At 46.2% G+C, this 13,467-nt stretch overlaps 1 protein-coding gene across 1 annotated transcript; it reads right to left on the reverse strand.

The window, feature by feature from the left end:
• Nucleotides 1–7,217: 7,217 nt before the first annotated feature.
• LOC130881923 (WAP four-disulfide core domain protein 6A-like) lies at nt 7,218–11,141 on the reverse strand. The gene is made up of 3 exons (XM_057781775.1): nt 11,014–11,141; nt 9,852–9,983; nt 7,218–7,384 (listed from the first exon to the last, which is right to left on the reverse strand). Exons 1-3 carry the CDS (start codon nt 11,102–11,104, stop codon nt 7,218–7,220), a joined length of 390 nt encoding a protein of 129 aa, XP_057637758.1. The 5' UTR covers nt 11,105–11,141.
• Nucleotides 11,142–13,467: the final 2,326 nt, after the last annotated feature.

Here is a 13,467-nt window from a genome sequence, read left to right on the forward strand (position 1 = left end):
GATAATAATAATAAAAAAGTTATGTTTGACTGAACATGGTGGCACACACCTTTCATCCCAACATTCGGGAGGCAGAGGTGGGCAGATGTCTGTGAGTTCAAGGCCAGCCTGGTCTACAGAGGAGTTCCAGGACAGTCAGAGTTACATAGTGAAACCCTATCCGTCAAAAAACCAACATATGTGTATGGGGAAACATGGTTTTAAAAATATGAAGAAAAGAGCAAAGGGGGTTATTATATTAATTTAAGAGTCTTTGGGAGGATGTGAGACCTGGAAAGAAACAATGTGTTTCGGGTGTGGATGATGCTCTTTCTTTTTACTCAGTGATTGCTTAGTGGGTGAGCACTTCATACATTTGTTAGGTTGAACATTAATCTTTAGCAAATATTTCAGCATTATTTTTCACACATGTTCTAAAAAAGGCTTTCTGCCTTTTTATTCTCCTCAGATACAGAACTCGTGAACCCTAAAGCCATTAGATAGGGCACATCAAGGTAGATATTTGCCCCCAGGAGAAGGGCACCAGGGGCCCAATGTGGGCGTCAGAACTGGGACAGGCCAGAGGGCTTCTGTGTAGGAGGCTGGCTGGCACTCAGGGCAGAACCAGAGAATGCTCAGTGCAGAAGCAGAAAACAGTGCTGAGGGAAAGGTGCCCCCAGGACAATGAGAAAATCGTGCACCTGAGGTGGGGGCCAGGGGACAGCCTGGTACAGGATGAGCTCCTCAGTCCTGTGAGGAGGACGCTCATGTAGAGGAACAGCCTAGTGACGAAGCTGAGGTCTGGCCAGGGTAGAAAATTCTTCACAACAAAGGAGGGATGTGGTAGCTGAAGGAGGGGTATGTGGGAGAGCAAGACCCAGGTAATGCAGTGGAACCCGAGCATGGCCCAAAGGATGCTCAGGCAGGTGTGCAGTGTCAGAGCCCAAGAGGACTGAGATCATGTAGCTGCCAGACTGGCCTGCCATGGGAGTAATGCCCAAGCGCAATGCCGAGGATTTTCCCAGAGCAGGGCATCATGAACTAAGCTAATCAGACCATAGAAGGCACTGATTTCCAGGGATGACCTGATGAGTCCATGGAACCCTAATCAAATGACATGGGCATCTGTAGGTAGAATGTTCCAGGGTAGAACCATCTCAATCTGGATAAAGTTGTGTACTTCCCCATGTGCACACATACTCACACGCTTATATGTGATACATATACAGCATTTTTGTAGCTGAAAAGAAAGTAATAACACATTGTTCATCACAACTGTTCATTCTACATGAGAACTGATTACATTTTGACCTTTGATATCAGGAACCTGTGAAAGAGAGAGAGAGTGAGAAAGAGGGAGGGGGTCACCAGAAGGAGTAGGGAGAGATTTGGAGCAGTGAGATATTTATTATTTGGCAGAGGAGAAGGATGTGTTCTTTTGGAGATGCCAGCAAGGAGAGAAGGTTAGCTAGATGTTACTCAACCTCTCTGAGCTAGCAGGTTTTCTGTCCAGCCTTTAAATCTCAAGTCTTACTTATAAATAGAATGATAAAGATTTAGTTAAAGCTACCTTTAGTGGCCGCGGCAGAGCCAGCACCTGCAGGAACAGAATCCCTACCAGGCTGTGGCCTAAGTGTTCAGGCCACTGCCAGAAAAGCTGATAACTGCAGAGTTGCAATTGCTGGCTGGAATAGCAGTAGATTAAGGCACAACCAATGAGCTGAAGATAAAACAGCAATTCATTAGTAAGGAAGGATTGCCACTGGGTTCTTTTTACAAATCCAGTAGTACTCTAACTCCAAAGTCGGGGAGACACAACAACAAAAAAGAGAAAATTAGAAACCAGCTTCCTTGGCCAAGCTGCCAAACTGTATTCTAAACGTACATTTAAAAAATAGTTTTTAATGTTTATCTTATGTGTGTGAATGTTTTGCCTGGTTGTGCATATGGGCACCACGTGTGTAGCTGGTGCCCACAGAGGTCAGAAGAGGGCATAAGAGCCCTGGAACTGGAGTTGCAGACAGTCATGAGCAGCTATGTGGCTGCTGGGATCTGAGCACAGGTTCTCTTCAAGAGCAGCAAGTGATCTTAACTGTGAAGACATCTCTCCAGTCCCCTAGCTATGCATGTTTATACCCATTGATTTGTACTGCTCCCACCTTGAGTAGAAGAAGCCTCTTTTAGCAGTGGGTGGTGGTTAAATGCAGAAACCCCAGCTGTTGACAATGCCAAGAGTAAGTGGCAATCAGAGCTCAGCCATGGATAGAATGTCTTTATCAAGCCCCTGCCCTACCTCCAACCCCACATCCAAGCCTCAGGGAGCAGTGTGGTAGAGGGGGGCAGGGTGGATTGTGGGTGTGCTGAAGAAGGCAAACTTTGGGAGGTTATGTGACTGTTAAGACACACAGACACACTGTACCTGTGGTTACCCACACAAGACCATTACAAGATCAAACTACTCAAACATTCTAACATGAAGCAGGAACTGACTCCTGCTGTCTCACCCCCAGCTGAGGAGCTCATGACAGTTGATGGCTTCCGAGGGAGGGAAAGCCACTTTTCTAAGTGTGGTAAGTGGGTTTGGGTAGTTTGCCCATGACCCAGTGGATGACCCCATACAGGGGCACATAAGGACAGAACTAATTAGAATTTGTACATCATTGACAAAAATCAGAGAATTTAGGCAGAGATGGAAGATCTGTTTGGGGGTGAAGAAGGAGAGAAGATAGAATGGATACAGCTCATATATGCGAGAACGAGAACCAAGTACAGGTTATGCTCATCATCCTTGCTCACGCACCATAGCGAGATGATAAGAACATACTGACGATATGCAGGTTCAATACATTGCACACATGTATAAAGGTCTTTAAGATGGACAGCATTTCAATTAGACAAGAATAAATTTTTTTAAATCTTTGAAAGTTTGCTCATGAGTTTGCATGTAGGGCTTGCAGACTCAAACATAGCTTATTGAAAGCTAGAGGACAGCTTCTGGGTCCCTCCCACTTTGTGTGAAGTAGCAGCTTGTATCTTTTAAGTTTTCTAGTGATTTGGTGGAGTCTGTGTGGCACTTTTCGTGGGATTTTCACCTGATCTGAGAAGCCACGGCACTGAGCCACTTACTTGATGATCTATCTTCTGGGGGTTTATCCAGCTCTGCCAATCAGGGCCCCCCTCCCAACCATGAGCCTCTCTAAAGCAGCTGTCTCCCATGACCAGAGCGCTCCCATGACACCGGCTCCCAGCTGCTCCTCAGCAGCCCCCCGCCCGCACCCCAGGACTCAGAGGAAGTAGAACTCGACCTTCCTGGGAAGTCACATGACACCATTTTTGCTTTGTTTTATTGTCAGAGCAGAGCATACCGAGCTTCAGTGAAGGGGCCTCGACCCCACTCATGGGTAAGAGGCACATGGGACAATGCTGATTCCCTGCTTCACGACTGCCATGCTGTCTTGTGCCATTTCTTCCTTCACCTGATTTCTTCCTCTGTTCCTCTTCAGTTCCTCTTTGCTTCCTCCTGTCTCACCCATAATATTTGATTCGGGGGTTCTAGCGGACACTGTGGAACTGTATCTTTATTACAACCCCATGGTAAATGCAGATTTAACATGAAGGGGGCTCCAGCTGTCAGTCCCAGAGATTTGAGGAGAAATTCTACTGTCCCATATCATCATGGCTGAATGAGTTAAAGCAAGCAGTTAATTAATGCAAGCCTTTTAAATTTATGTATACGTGCTGCCTCCCCCTATGGTGGGGTTCAAGAGATCAGCATTGAACATTGGGGAGATAAGATGTTTATAGCTCATGGATAAGGGGTTTCCAAATTGGGGTTTGGTGGGAAAAATAGGTGAAGTTATAGGGGAAGAACACAAGCATAACAAGTTAGTCATAATGGCCTCCTGAACCAAGACATGATCGCAAGGTGGTCATAGCAACCTTTTGAAAGAAAGGTGGGATTGCAAGATGGTTATAAATAACTGTATGAAGCAATGATATGGTTATTGCTTCCTGGAACAGGCAGTACAGAACCATTCATAATTAAGGCTACAGGTGGGGCATAGCCTAATCCCTGAGAAACAGAAGTTTAATCATAAACCTAATGGACGCAGGCTGGTTCATGAGAGCTTCAGGGTCCTCCCTTGAGCAGACCGAATGATTATGGAAACGACCCTGGCTGTTGTGCTTACATGGTTAAATGACGGTGCTAAGATGCTCTAAATGCTGTCAGTCAACCTGTCCTCCTCCACCCTGACATCACACTTCTCCTGGGTCAGGTGGCATTAGAACAGATGCCAGCATCTTGAGCATCCACACAGAAGGAAGTGAAGTTAGGGACATATTTAGCTGGGGATTAGTGATATATGCTTAGTGTAGTAAGTTGCTCCTGGCGTAATAATAGCTGCAAGGACTCATCCCATCGCATACTGTCGAGCTCCTTTGACACTGAGGCATGAGGCTAGAGGTTTGACTCTGGAGCTCACATCCCTGACTCTGGAAAGATGTGGAAGGAGGCAACTTTTTCAATGTATTGAACCAGAAAAACACGTGCCTGAAAGTTTCTAGGAATATGAGAAAAAAATGCTTGAAATAGAAAACAAGACTCTCAGAGTCTGCCAGATAGCTCAGCAGGTAAAAAGTGCTGCTTGCTGACCCTAAAACATCCGGTTCGATTTCTGGGACACTCGAGGGAAAGCGAGAGCTGACTCCTGAGTGTTGCCACATGTCTGCTATGGCACACAACCCCACCAAGTGAAGCAATGTAAAACAAACATGTAAAAGGGAAACAAATCTCCCCATGTTACACACCGTGTGTGTGTGTGTGTGTGTGTGTGTGTGTTTTGCTGGGGACAGAAGCCAGTCCCTCAAAAATGCTAGACTCAGCGAGTTGTGCCTGCAGCCAGAAAAAAAGTGTTTTTAAATGAAACTAACTACTACTATTTTTATTATTGTTTATGTGTATGATGTGTATGTAACTGTGTGTGTGAGAGAGAGTGTGTGGAACAGAGTGTAAATGAAAGTGGACATCAGAAGATGACGCTGTGGCGCTGATTTCTCATCCCGCTTTGTGGGTGTTACAGGGATTGAACTAACACTGTCTGCCAGGCTTGCACAACAAACACTTTTATCCCTGGCAAGGACTTTCACCCCCAAGGAACCATCTCGTAAACACTCCTTAAGTCAGTTCTAACAGAAGCTTGGTTGGGAGTTCTTCACAGGTAAGAGCAGAGTGAAGGGACCGCAGAGATGGCTCAGGGTTGAGAGCATGCGCTTCTCTTGTGGAGGACTCCAGTGTCATAACCAGCACCCACTTCGGATGGTGCATCGTCCCTGGGACCCCAGCCACACACACACACACACACACACACACACACACAAACTAAATCTTTAAAAAGTTGATGGTGAACTCTGTTCTTACTTATTTTCTCCTATATTTCTAAGCATTTTACAAATGAGCCTCCAGTTTTAGGGGTGCTGTCTCTTCTCTTTCTCGGGTCTTTAGCACTACAGGATAGATACATTCATTTCCCCTGATCCACAACTGTCATGATTTTCACACTCTTCTCTTTTTGCTGTTAGTAGAAGATTCATAATCTGTCGTGATGTGGGATTTCCTCTGTATGCTGTGATTATCATTAATGAATAAAGAAACTGCTTTGGACCTATAGCAGGTCAGAACTTAGGTAAGCAGGGAAGACAGAACTGAATGCTGGCAGAAAGAAGAGCAGAGTCAGAGAGAAGCCATGGAGTCCTGCCAGAGACTGATGCCACAGCCATGTGGTGACACACAGATTAATAAAAATGGGTTAAATTAATATGTAAGAGTTAGCCAATAAGAAGCTAGAGCTAATGGGCCAAGCAGTGATTTAAATAATATGGTTTCTGTGTGATTATTTCAGTTCTGAGCTGCCAGGACAAACAAGCAGCCCCCTTACAACACAGTTGTTATCTGAGAATTTATACAGAGGACCAAGAGCAGATGGGGTAACATATTGAGTCCTCTGAACAGACAGGGACATCTGAACACAGAGAGCTGTGAACAGATGTGAACATCTGCATACCGAGGACTGAGAACAGACGTGAACATCTGCATGCAGAGTGGTGTGAACAGAAGTGAACATCTGCATACAGAGGGCTGTGAACAGACGTGAGCATCTGCATACAGAGGGGTGTGAAGAGACGTAAACATCTGCATACAAAAACTGTGAACAGATGTAAACATTGCATGCAAAAGGCTGTGAACAGACGTGAACATCTGCACACAGAGGGCTATGAACAGATGTGAACATTTGCATACAGAGGGCTTTTAACAGATGTGAACATCTGCATGCAGAGGGCTTTTAATAGACGTGAACATCTGCATAAAGAGGGCTGTGAACAGATGTGAACATCTCCATACAGAAGACTGTGAACACATGTGAACATCTGCATGCAGTGGGCTTTTAACAGATGTGAACACCTGCAGACAACAGAGGAGTTATTCAGACTCTGAGACATCAAAACTCACATGATCTTTTTATTAGGAGGAACTAGAGTCTTCATAGGAATAAATGAGAACCCCGGAAGTTGAGGTCACAGGGTCTTACACTGAGAAGGGGTCAAAAGCCTTAAGGGCATTACGTTTGAAGAGACGCTGGGGTGAGGGAAAGAGAATAAGCAAATTCTGCAGTTCTGTTGTGGGAGCAGCCAGAATCTTAGTGGCTAAGACTTGACTGCTATCAGCCCATCTAGAGTATCCTTGGACTCACAGAAGGAAGTCTCAATTTTCCAAGACCTGGAACTTCCTGCAGCTCAACCTTATCATATCCAGGAAGACAGATCTGTAAGACACAAGGGTAAGGATGGAGATGCTGGGCTTCAGCCACCGTAGGAACCAGATCCTTCAGCAAATGGAAAGGGATGGGATGATTTTCACATCCCCGGGCAAGCAGGGAAACCAGAAGTGCGCCTTCTAATTTATACCACTTTATACCTGTTAACTCAGTGTGGTGACCATGGCAGCTCACATGCTCCTGCTCTGAGTTGGGTCGGGTGCTCCCTGCTCCTGTGTCCTTTCTTTTCCCACTGCTCCCCTCAGACTTGCAGGCTTCCCTTTGCCCACTGCCTCCCTCCTATCCTCTCTTTCCCAGGTCCTTCCATTTGCACCTCCAGGACTGCCCAGGCCTTGGAAAGGACTGATGCTCAGATTGCTGTTTAACTTTAGTGGAAATGCAGATTGGGGACCTTTAGCACTTACGTCATTTTTTACAGATGGATTTACAGACACTTTCACTTTTGAAGTTGTTAAGGTTCCCCTGGCAACCACCATAGATGAATTCAGTACAGACTCCAGTTTTTTTATTATACCACCAGCGTGGAACTTGAAACATGCAGGGGCCACTAACCTTTGGCAGACTGCATACATCTGTGGGGAAAAAATGGGAGACAGATATTTGGATGCATGTCTCCTCAGGAACAGCCCCACCCACTTCCTCTGTCCACTGCTCTCTTTGTCTAGCTCAGAGCTGTGTTTCCGGTTCCCTGGGAATCTGACCAGTCACTTCAGCCTCTTTGGTCTTCTTTTTCTCAGCTGCAGGATGACAACACAAAGAACCACCTTGCTGGTCGGACAGGACCATCCCAGGAGCAAACGTGGCCATTGTGTCTCCTCAGCATCTGAATGATGACTGCTTGATGACTTGGCCTCATAAACGGCAAGGATGACTGTCTCTTTCCTTTCTGCCAGGAATGGCCACTGTCTAAGTTAAAATATCTCCAGTCCACTAGACGTCAGAGGAGCTGATGCCCTGGCTCAGAACAGTTATCTTCCAACCCCAAAGTCCATACCTCCCTCTCCACAGCTTCTCTCTTTTGCTGCTCTTAACGCTCTTCCTTTCAAACTGTCCTCGAAAGTCAGCCTACTCCCCAGTTTCTGCACCTTCAGACCTGCTCAATGCCCGAGCTGCTCTGGCTAGCAAGGCACACTCCTATTCATTCTTCAAAACCCTTCCAGTAGCCAGGTGTGGTGGCATTTGCCTGACATCCCCAGCACTTGGGAAGCCGAGGCAGGAGGATTGCAGCGATTTTAAGGCTGCCCTGAGCTATACAGAAGACCATGTCTGCAATATCTAAACAGTTCCAGCATCATTGCCTTTCTGATGTCTCCTGGTTTTACCCCTTGATTTTAATGCATCTGTTTTATGTCTGTGATGAAGATTTATCGTGGGTTTACCCATATTTTCTGACTCAGGAAAACTGAGTTCTTCATGACCAATTACTGTACCTTAGCCCTGTACAGCGGTTCTGAGCAGATCTTTGGCAAGAAATGGATGTTTCAGGAATGTTCTCAGAAATAAAAAAAACAATGGAAGGAAGGATGGAAGGAAGGAAGGAAAGAACAAAGGATGGAAGGAAGGAAAGAAAGAAAGATCCCAAACTTAAGCACTTAATGAAAAACTGATTTCACCACTGAAAAATTCCATTACACTCACACAAGTTTAGCTATTAAAGTGCTGGCCGTGGGTCTTAGCCTTTGACCCATGTTGACATTTCCTCTGTTGCAGCAGCCCTCATTCTGTTCTCATTGTGCAGATAGAGGGCATGAGACTTGGAGTGATGAAGTTACTCCCTGATGTCACACACCAGTGAGGGAGTTAAGTGTAGATGAATCATCAGATATGGTGGTGCACACATAGAACCCCAGACACACAAAGGCTAAGGTAGGAGGATGTCAAGGTTGAGGTCAGCCTTAATTCCCTGATTCAGGACCAGAACCTGAGTAGACCACAGTCGGGGTTAGGAGCACAGGGAGGAGGATCACGTCCGGATGTCCCAGTGCTCATCCTCAATGATCTCCACCTTCTCCACCTCCCAGTGTTTCCACGCCTGACCACATGTCTCCTAGCACAGCGTTTTCCCGTGAGCACTTGCTGGCGTCTGTGTTTGCCTGCGCACTACCCAGCCTTCAGATTCTAAATCCTATATTGATTTCCCAGGAAAAGCTTTGGTGGCCTCATTGAGGAGCCCGTTTTGGGTGTCATGAGCACCCAAATATTTCCTGATTGATAAATGGGCGAGTAGTTTTGAGGGTCTTGTCTGGAGTTCAAGGATGTGAGCAGAGAGAAAAGAGTATAGGAGGCTAACGTGATGAGGGGAGGCGTCCTGGGTTTTATGTTAGTCCGAGACCTGGACACTCAAGCCCGGAAACTCACGACACCTGTCTCAACTTATGAACAGCCAGACGTGTTTTTGCTGTTTGATGAGACTTCGGTAGCTACTTGCATCTCAGAACAGCACCTGAGAGTAGCTAAGGGGTCACATGACTCAGGAACAATATGCCTCATATAAAACGGTTAACTGAGGTTCAAAATGGAAAGGCCAGGTCTAGATAAATGTCTCACTAAGATCACTTACTACCCCTTCAGAAGACCTGGGCTCAGTTCCCATTACCCACATGGCAGCTCACAACTATTTATATCACCAGTTCCAGGGGCCATGATGCCCTCTTCTTTCCTCCAGAGGCACCGTATGCATTTGGTGTGCATACATACATACATTGAGCCAAAATGTTCACTCACATAAAAATAATCTTTCTTTAAAAAGAAAAGGGATGTTGTTTCCTTCATATACTGAAATGGAAGAAAAATGAAAAAGCACAGTCTCTCTCTGTCCATCACTGTCAAAATCTGCACCAATCAGATACCAAGATAATCGTGGTCAAACTCCAAACCTCAGTGGTCCAGGAGCAGACATGGCAGTACCAGCATTGGAAGGCAGGAGGGGTGACCCAGAAGGCATGGCAGTACCAGCATAGGAAGGCAGGAGTGGAACCCAGAAGGTAGGGCAGTACCAAAATAAGAGGGTACAAGCAATTCAGCGAACCAGACAGTTACCTATTCTGGGGTCCATGCATATTTTTTCACAGAGAAACTGGCAGCACTTTTCCTTTGATGGACAGTCTATGTGATGTGCACAGTCATCTGTTTTTACATCATTACAATTCATTTTGTATTTTGGGCACTTTCCTATAGGAAAAGAAGAAGATGTAGTCCCCTGAGGAGTTGAAGGAGATATTGTTCTCCCTTCCTAGTTCCAGATGGTCACTGCAGAGCTGAGGAAGCTTGTTGGCCCCTCACCTGTCACTAGGAGAGGCAACCCTCAGGGGCTCAGGTTTTCACAGCACTGGCCCCATCGCCCCCTGCAGCGACTCAGCACCTAATCCCCAGAACCTTCTCCAGCCCTCTCTCCACCCCTACAAGATTCCCCAGAGAGGGACCTGCTCCTTTGGGACTGTTCTGATCATTTGGTTTTGGCCTTTGTTGGCCCCTGTAGCTCAGTGTTTGCTTAGCTTGTCATCCTAAGGATAATGGAACAAAGTTTGAAAAGCCTTGGTCAAGATGCCTGGGCTAAAAGAACAGTGATGAATACTGATAAAGGACTTCCAGTGATTAATATTGATAAAGTGTTTCATGGAGCGAGCAGAGGCGTCTAGAACATGCGAGGCTCTGTGGACTTGTGCAAGCCACACAGCTCTCAAGGATTGGACCCAGAATTTGCTCCTGTCACACGGCCTCTTGATCACTCACTTCCCCCACGACCTTCAAGTGCTCAGTGTGTTTTAGCTGGTAAGGATGAAATCTCCCTGCTTCACCATCTGAAGGGACCCTGGAGGCTGTTCTTCAGCACACACGTAAGAAAAGCTTTGGAGAGCTGCAGTGGGCAGGCGAGGAGGCTGCAGGGGTGCTGCTAGGGAGAGGCTCATCCTAAGTGGAGATCCTTTTGTCTAGTTAATTCCCAATGTCCATTCAATGCACACCAGTCCTGAAGTGCATGAAGAATTTCTTATAAAGATAGGGAGTCAGCTGTCACAGACAGAGACCCCTGTGTGACCCAGGGCACCTCTCCAGGATGACGGTGAAACAGTGACCCCAAACATCACACTCCCACCAGGGTCTGGGACTGGGGTGGGGAAATCCTCTCATCGGCAGTGTGTTTTGTTCTTTGACCCCATCATGCTACTTCTCTCCATATTAAGAACTGTACCCCAGTACTTACTGAAAAGGAACCCCTCTGCCAGCTCAGGTTCCTGGATGCCCCACAAGAAGATGAAGAGGACCAGGAATGGCAGAAGTTCCCAGAGTCTCATCTTAAGAAGCAGTTGTCTGGCCAGAGGCTAAGCTGGATGGAACTGGTCAGTGACTCTGTCTTCTGCTCTGAGGTCTGTGCCCCAACCGTCAAGGAAGCAACTCTGGACACGAGCCAGTCATGTTCCCTTCCGGAGGTCATCCGTGGCCTAGCTGTACCCACAGTCACATTGTGGAGGAAAGGCCTCTGACTCTCTGGTTTGTGCCTCTGCAAGCTGAGGTCTCTGGCTCTCTGGCCTACTGGGGAGAAGGGTGTACTTGCTTAGGGTCTCCTAGAATCTCTTAGCAAAGTTATGTGACCCAGAACCTTCCTTTTTCCAGGGGTAAATTGGTGTTTGGGAATATCCTAGTCCTTTTTCTCTGTGATTCCTCTCTTCTTCAATGCTTTCCCTCTTTTTTTAATTTTCTTTCTTTCTTTCTTTCTTTCTTTCTTCTTTCTTTCTTTCTTTCTTTCTTTCTTTCTTTCTTTCTTTCTTTCTTTTTTTTTTGGTTTTTAGAGACAGGCTTTCTCTGTATCTTTTGGAGCCTCGAAGCCAGTTCTGGAACTAGCTCTTGTAGACCAGGCTGGCCTCGAACTCACAGAGATCTGCCTGCCTCTGCCTCCTGAGTGCTGGGATTAAAGACATACACAACCACCGCCTTGCAATGCTTTCTTTCTTTTGCCTCCTTTTCCCCATCCTTCCTTTCTCCTCCAAAGGAAACTCCTCTCTCCACCCCTCTCTCTTTTGAGACAGGATCCATCTATCCCAGGCTGCTCTCAAACTTGGAATGAGGCAGATGGTTTCTGCTCCTTCTGCATCCACCTCCCCAGTGCCCTCTTTCTTTTTTTCTTTCTTTCTTTCTTTCTTTCTTTCTTTCTTTCTTTCTTTCTTTCTTTCTTTCTTTCTTTCTCTTTTATTTTTTTTGGTTTTTAGAGACAGGCTTTCTCTGTAGCTTTTGGAGCTTTGAAGCCTGTCCTGGAACTAGCTCTTGTAGACCAGGCTGGCCTCGAACTCACAGAGATCTGCCTGCCTCTGCCTCCTGAGTGCTGGGATTAAAGACATACGCCACCACCGCCTAGCAATGCTTTCTTTCTTTTGCCTCCTTTCCCCCATCCTTCCTTTCTCCTCCATTTATTCTTCTCTCCACCCTTCTCTCTTTGAGACAGGATCCATCTATCCCAGGCTGGTCTCAAACTTGGAATGAGGTAGATGATTTCTGTTCCTTCTGCATCCACCTCCCTAGTGCTGGGATTACAGACCTGCATCTCCTCCCCCGGTTTACGTGGTACTGGGCTGGGGCTGGGGGCTTCAGGCATGTTAGGCCAGCATTAGATCAATCGACCTGCATCTTGTCTCCCTCTCTGGCCTAATTATCTGTGGTTTTGCCCTGTATGTCCTTTTTCTCCTTTTCAATGAATCTGTCTGAGTCTCTGTCTCCTTACCTTTCAGCTCCCTACCTTGTCCTAGCTGGCCTTGAATTTGTAATTCTCCTGCCTTCTGAGTATCTGTTATTACAGCCCTGAGCCATGATGCCCAATTCCTGCCCTGGATATGCCCTCTATGAGGAGTAATGCAGTAAGGTGTGTGTGGCTAGGAACGGGTACGAAGGCAGTCTCCAGGGCTGGTTTTCCTCTTCCACCGTGCTTGAGGTAGTCTCCTCACAGTTTATTGCTGTACCGTGTATTCTGGGGCAGCTTGCCCATCAGTCTCTAGGGTATTTGCTCTTTACTGGTCTCACAGTGGTAGAGCTGGCTTTAACAGTTGCTTGCATTGTTCCAACTTCCCATGGGTTCTGGGGTATTCACCTTAGGTCCCCATGGTTAGTGCTGTCCATGCTACCTTTGGACTCCATTTCCCCAGGTATGTCTTCCACAGAAACCAGGCAAAGAAAGTCTAGTCAGTTTTAAGATCTTTGTTCCTCATGGGGATCACTGTTAATAATACGTGCTGTAGGTTTCCAAGTTGCCAAGGGAATAGATCTGATGTTCTCACTGCAAACAGTGATCTCTGAGCCAATGATGTGTTATCTTGAATTGTCCCACAATGTACACTCCTCACATAACATTCTGCTCCATAAAAGGCATAATCGTCATTTGCCCAGTAAAATTTAAAACCAAAAGGGTAACGTGTAAGATGCTCCGGAAGAGCGAGGTCACAATTAAATATGAAAACAAATGCTGAGAAGTGAGAACTCTAAGGAAAAGAAGGGGGGGCGGGGAAGAAAGGTGAACTACATCTAATTAAAACCATGCATAAGGACAATATTATGCCCAACCCCGAAAGTTCGTATATGGAAACTGTCTGAAGGACTTAAAAAGTAAGTTTATTAGTGGCACTCACAGACACATCTTTTTACTTGGAATCCTAATTCTAGGCTGGACAGC

This window comes from Chionomys nivalis, chromosome 9 (assembly GCF_950005125.1).
Source record: "Chionomys nivalis chromosome 9, mChiNiv1.1, whole genome shotgun sequence".
Classification (NCBI taxonomy): Eukaryota; Metazoa; Chordata; class Mammalia; order Rodentia; family Cricetidae; genus Chionomys; species Chionomys nivalis.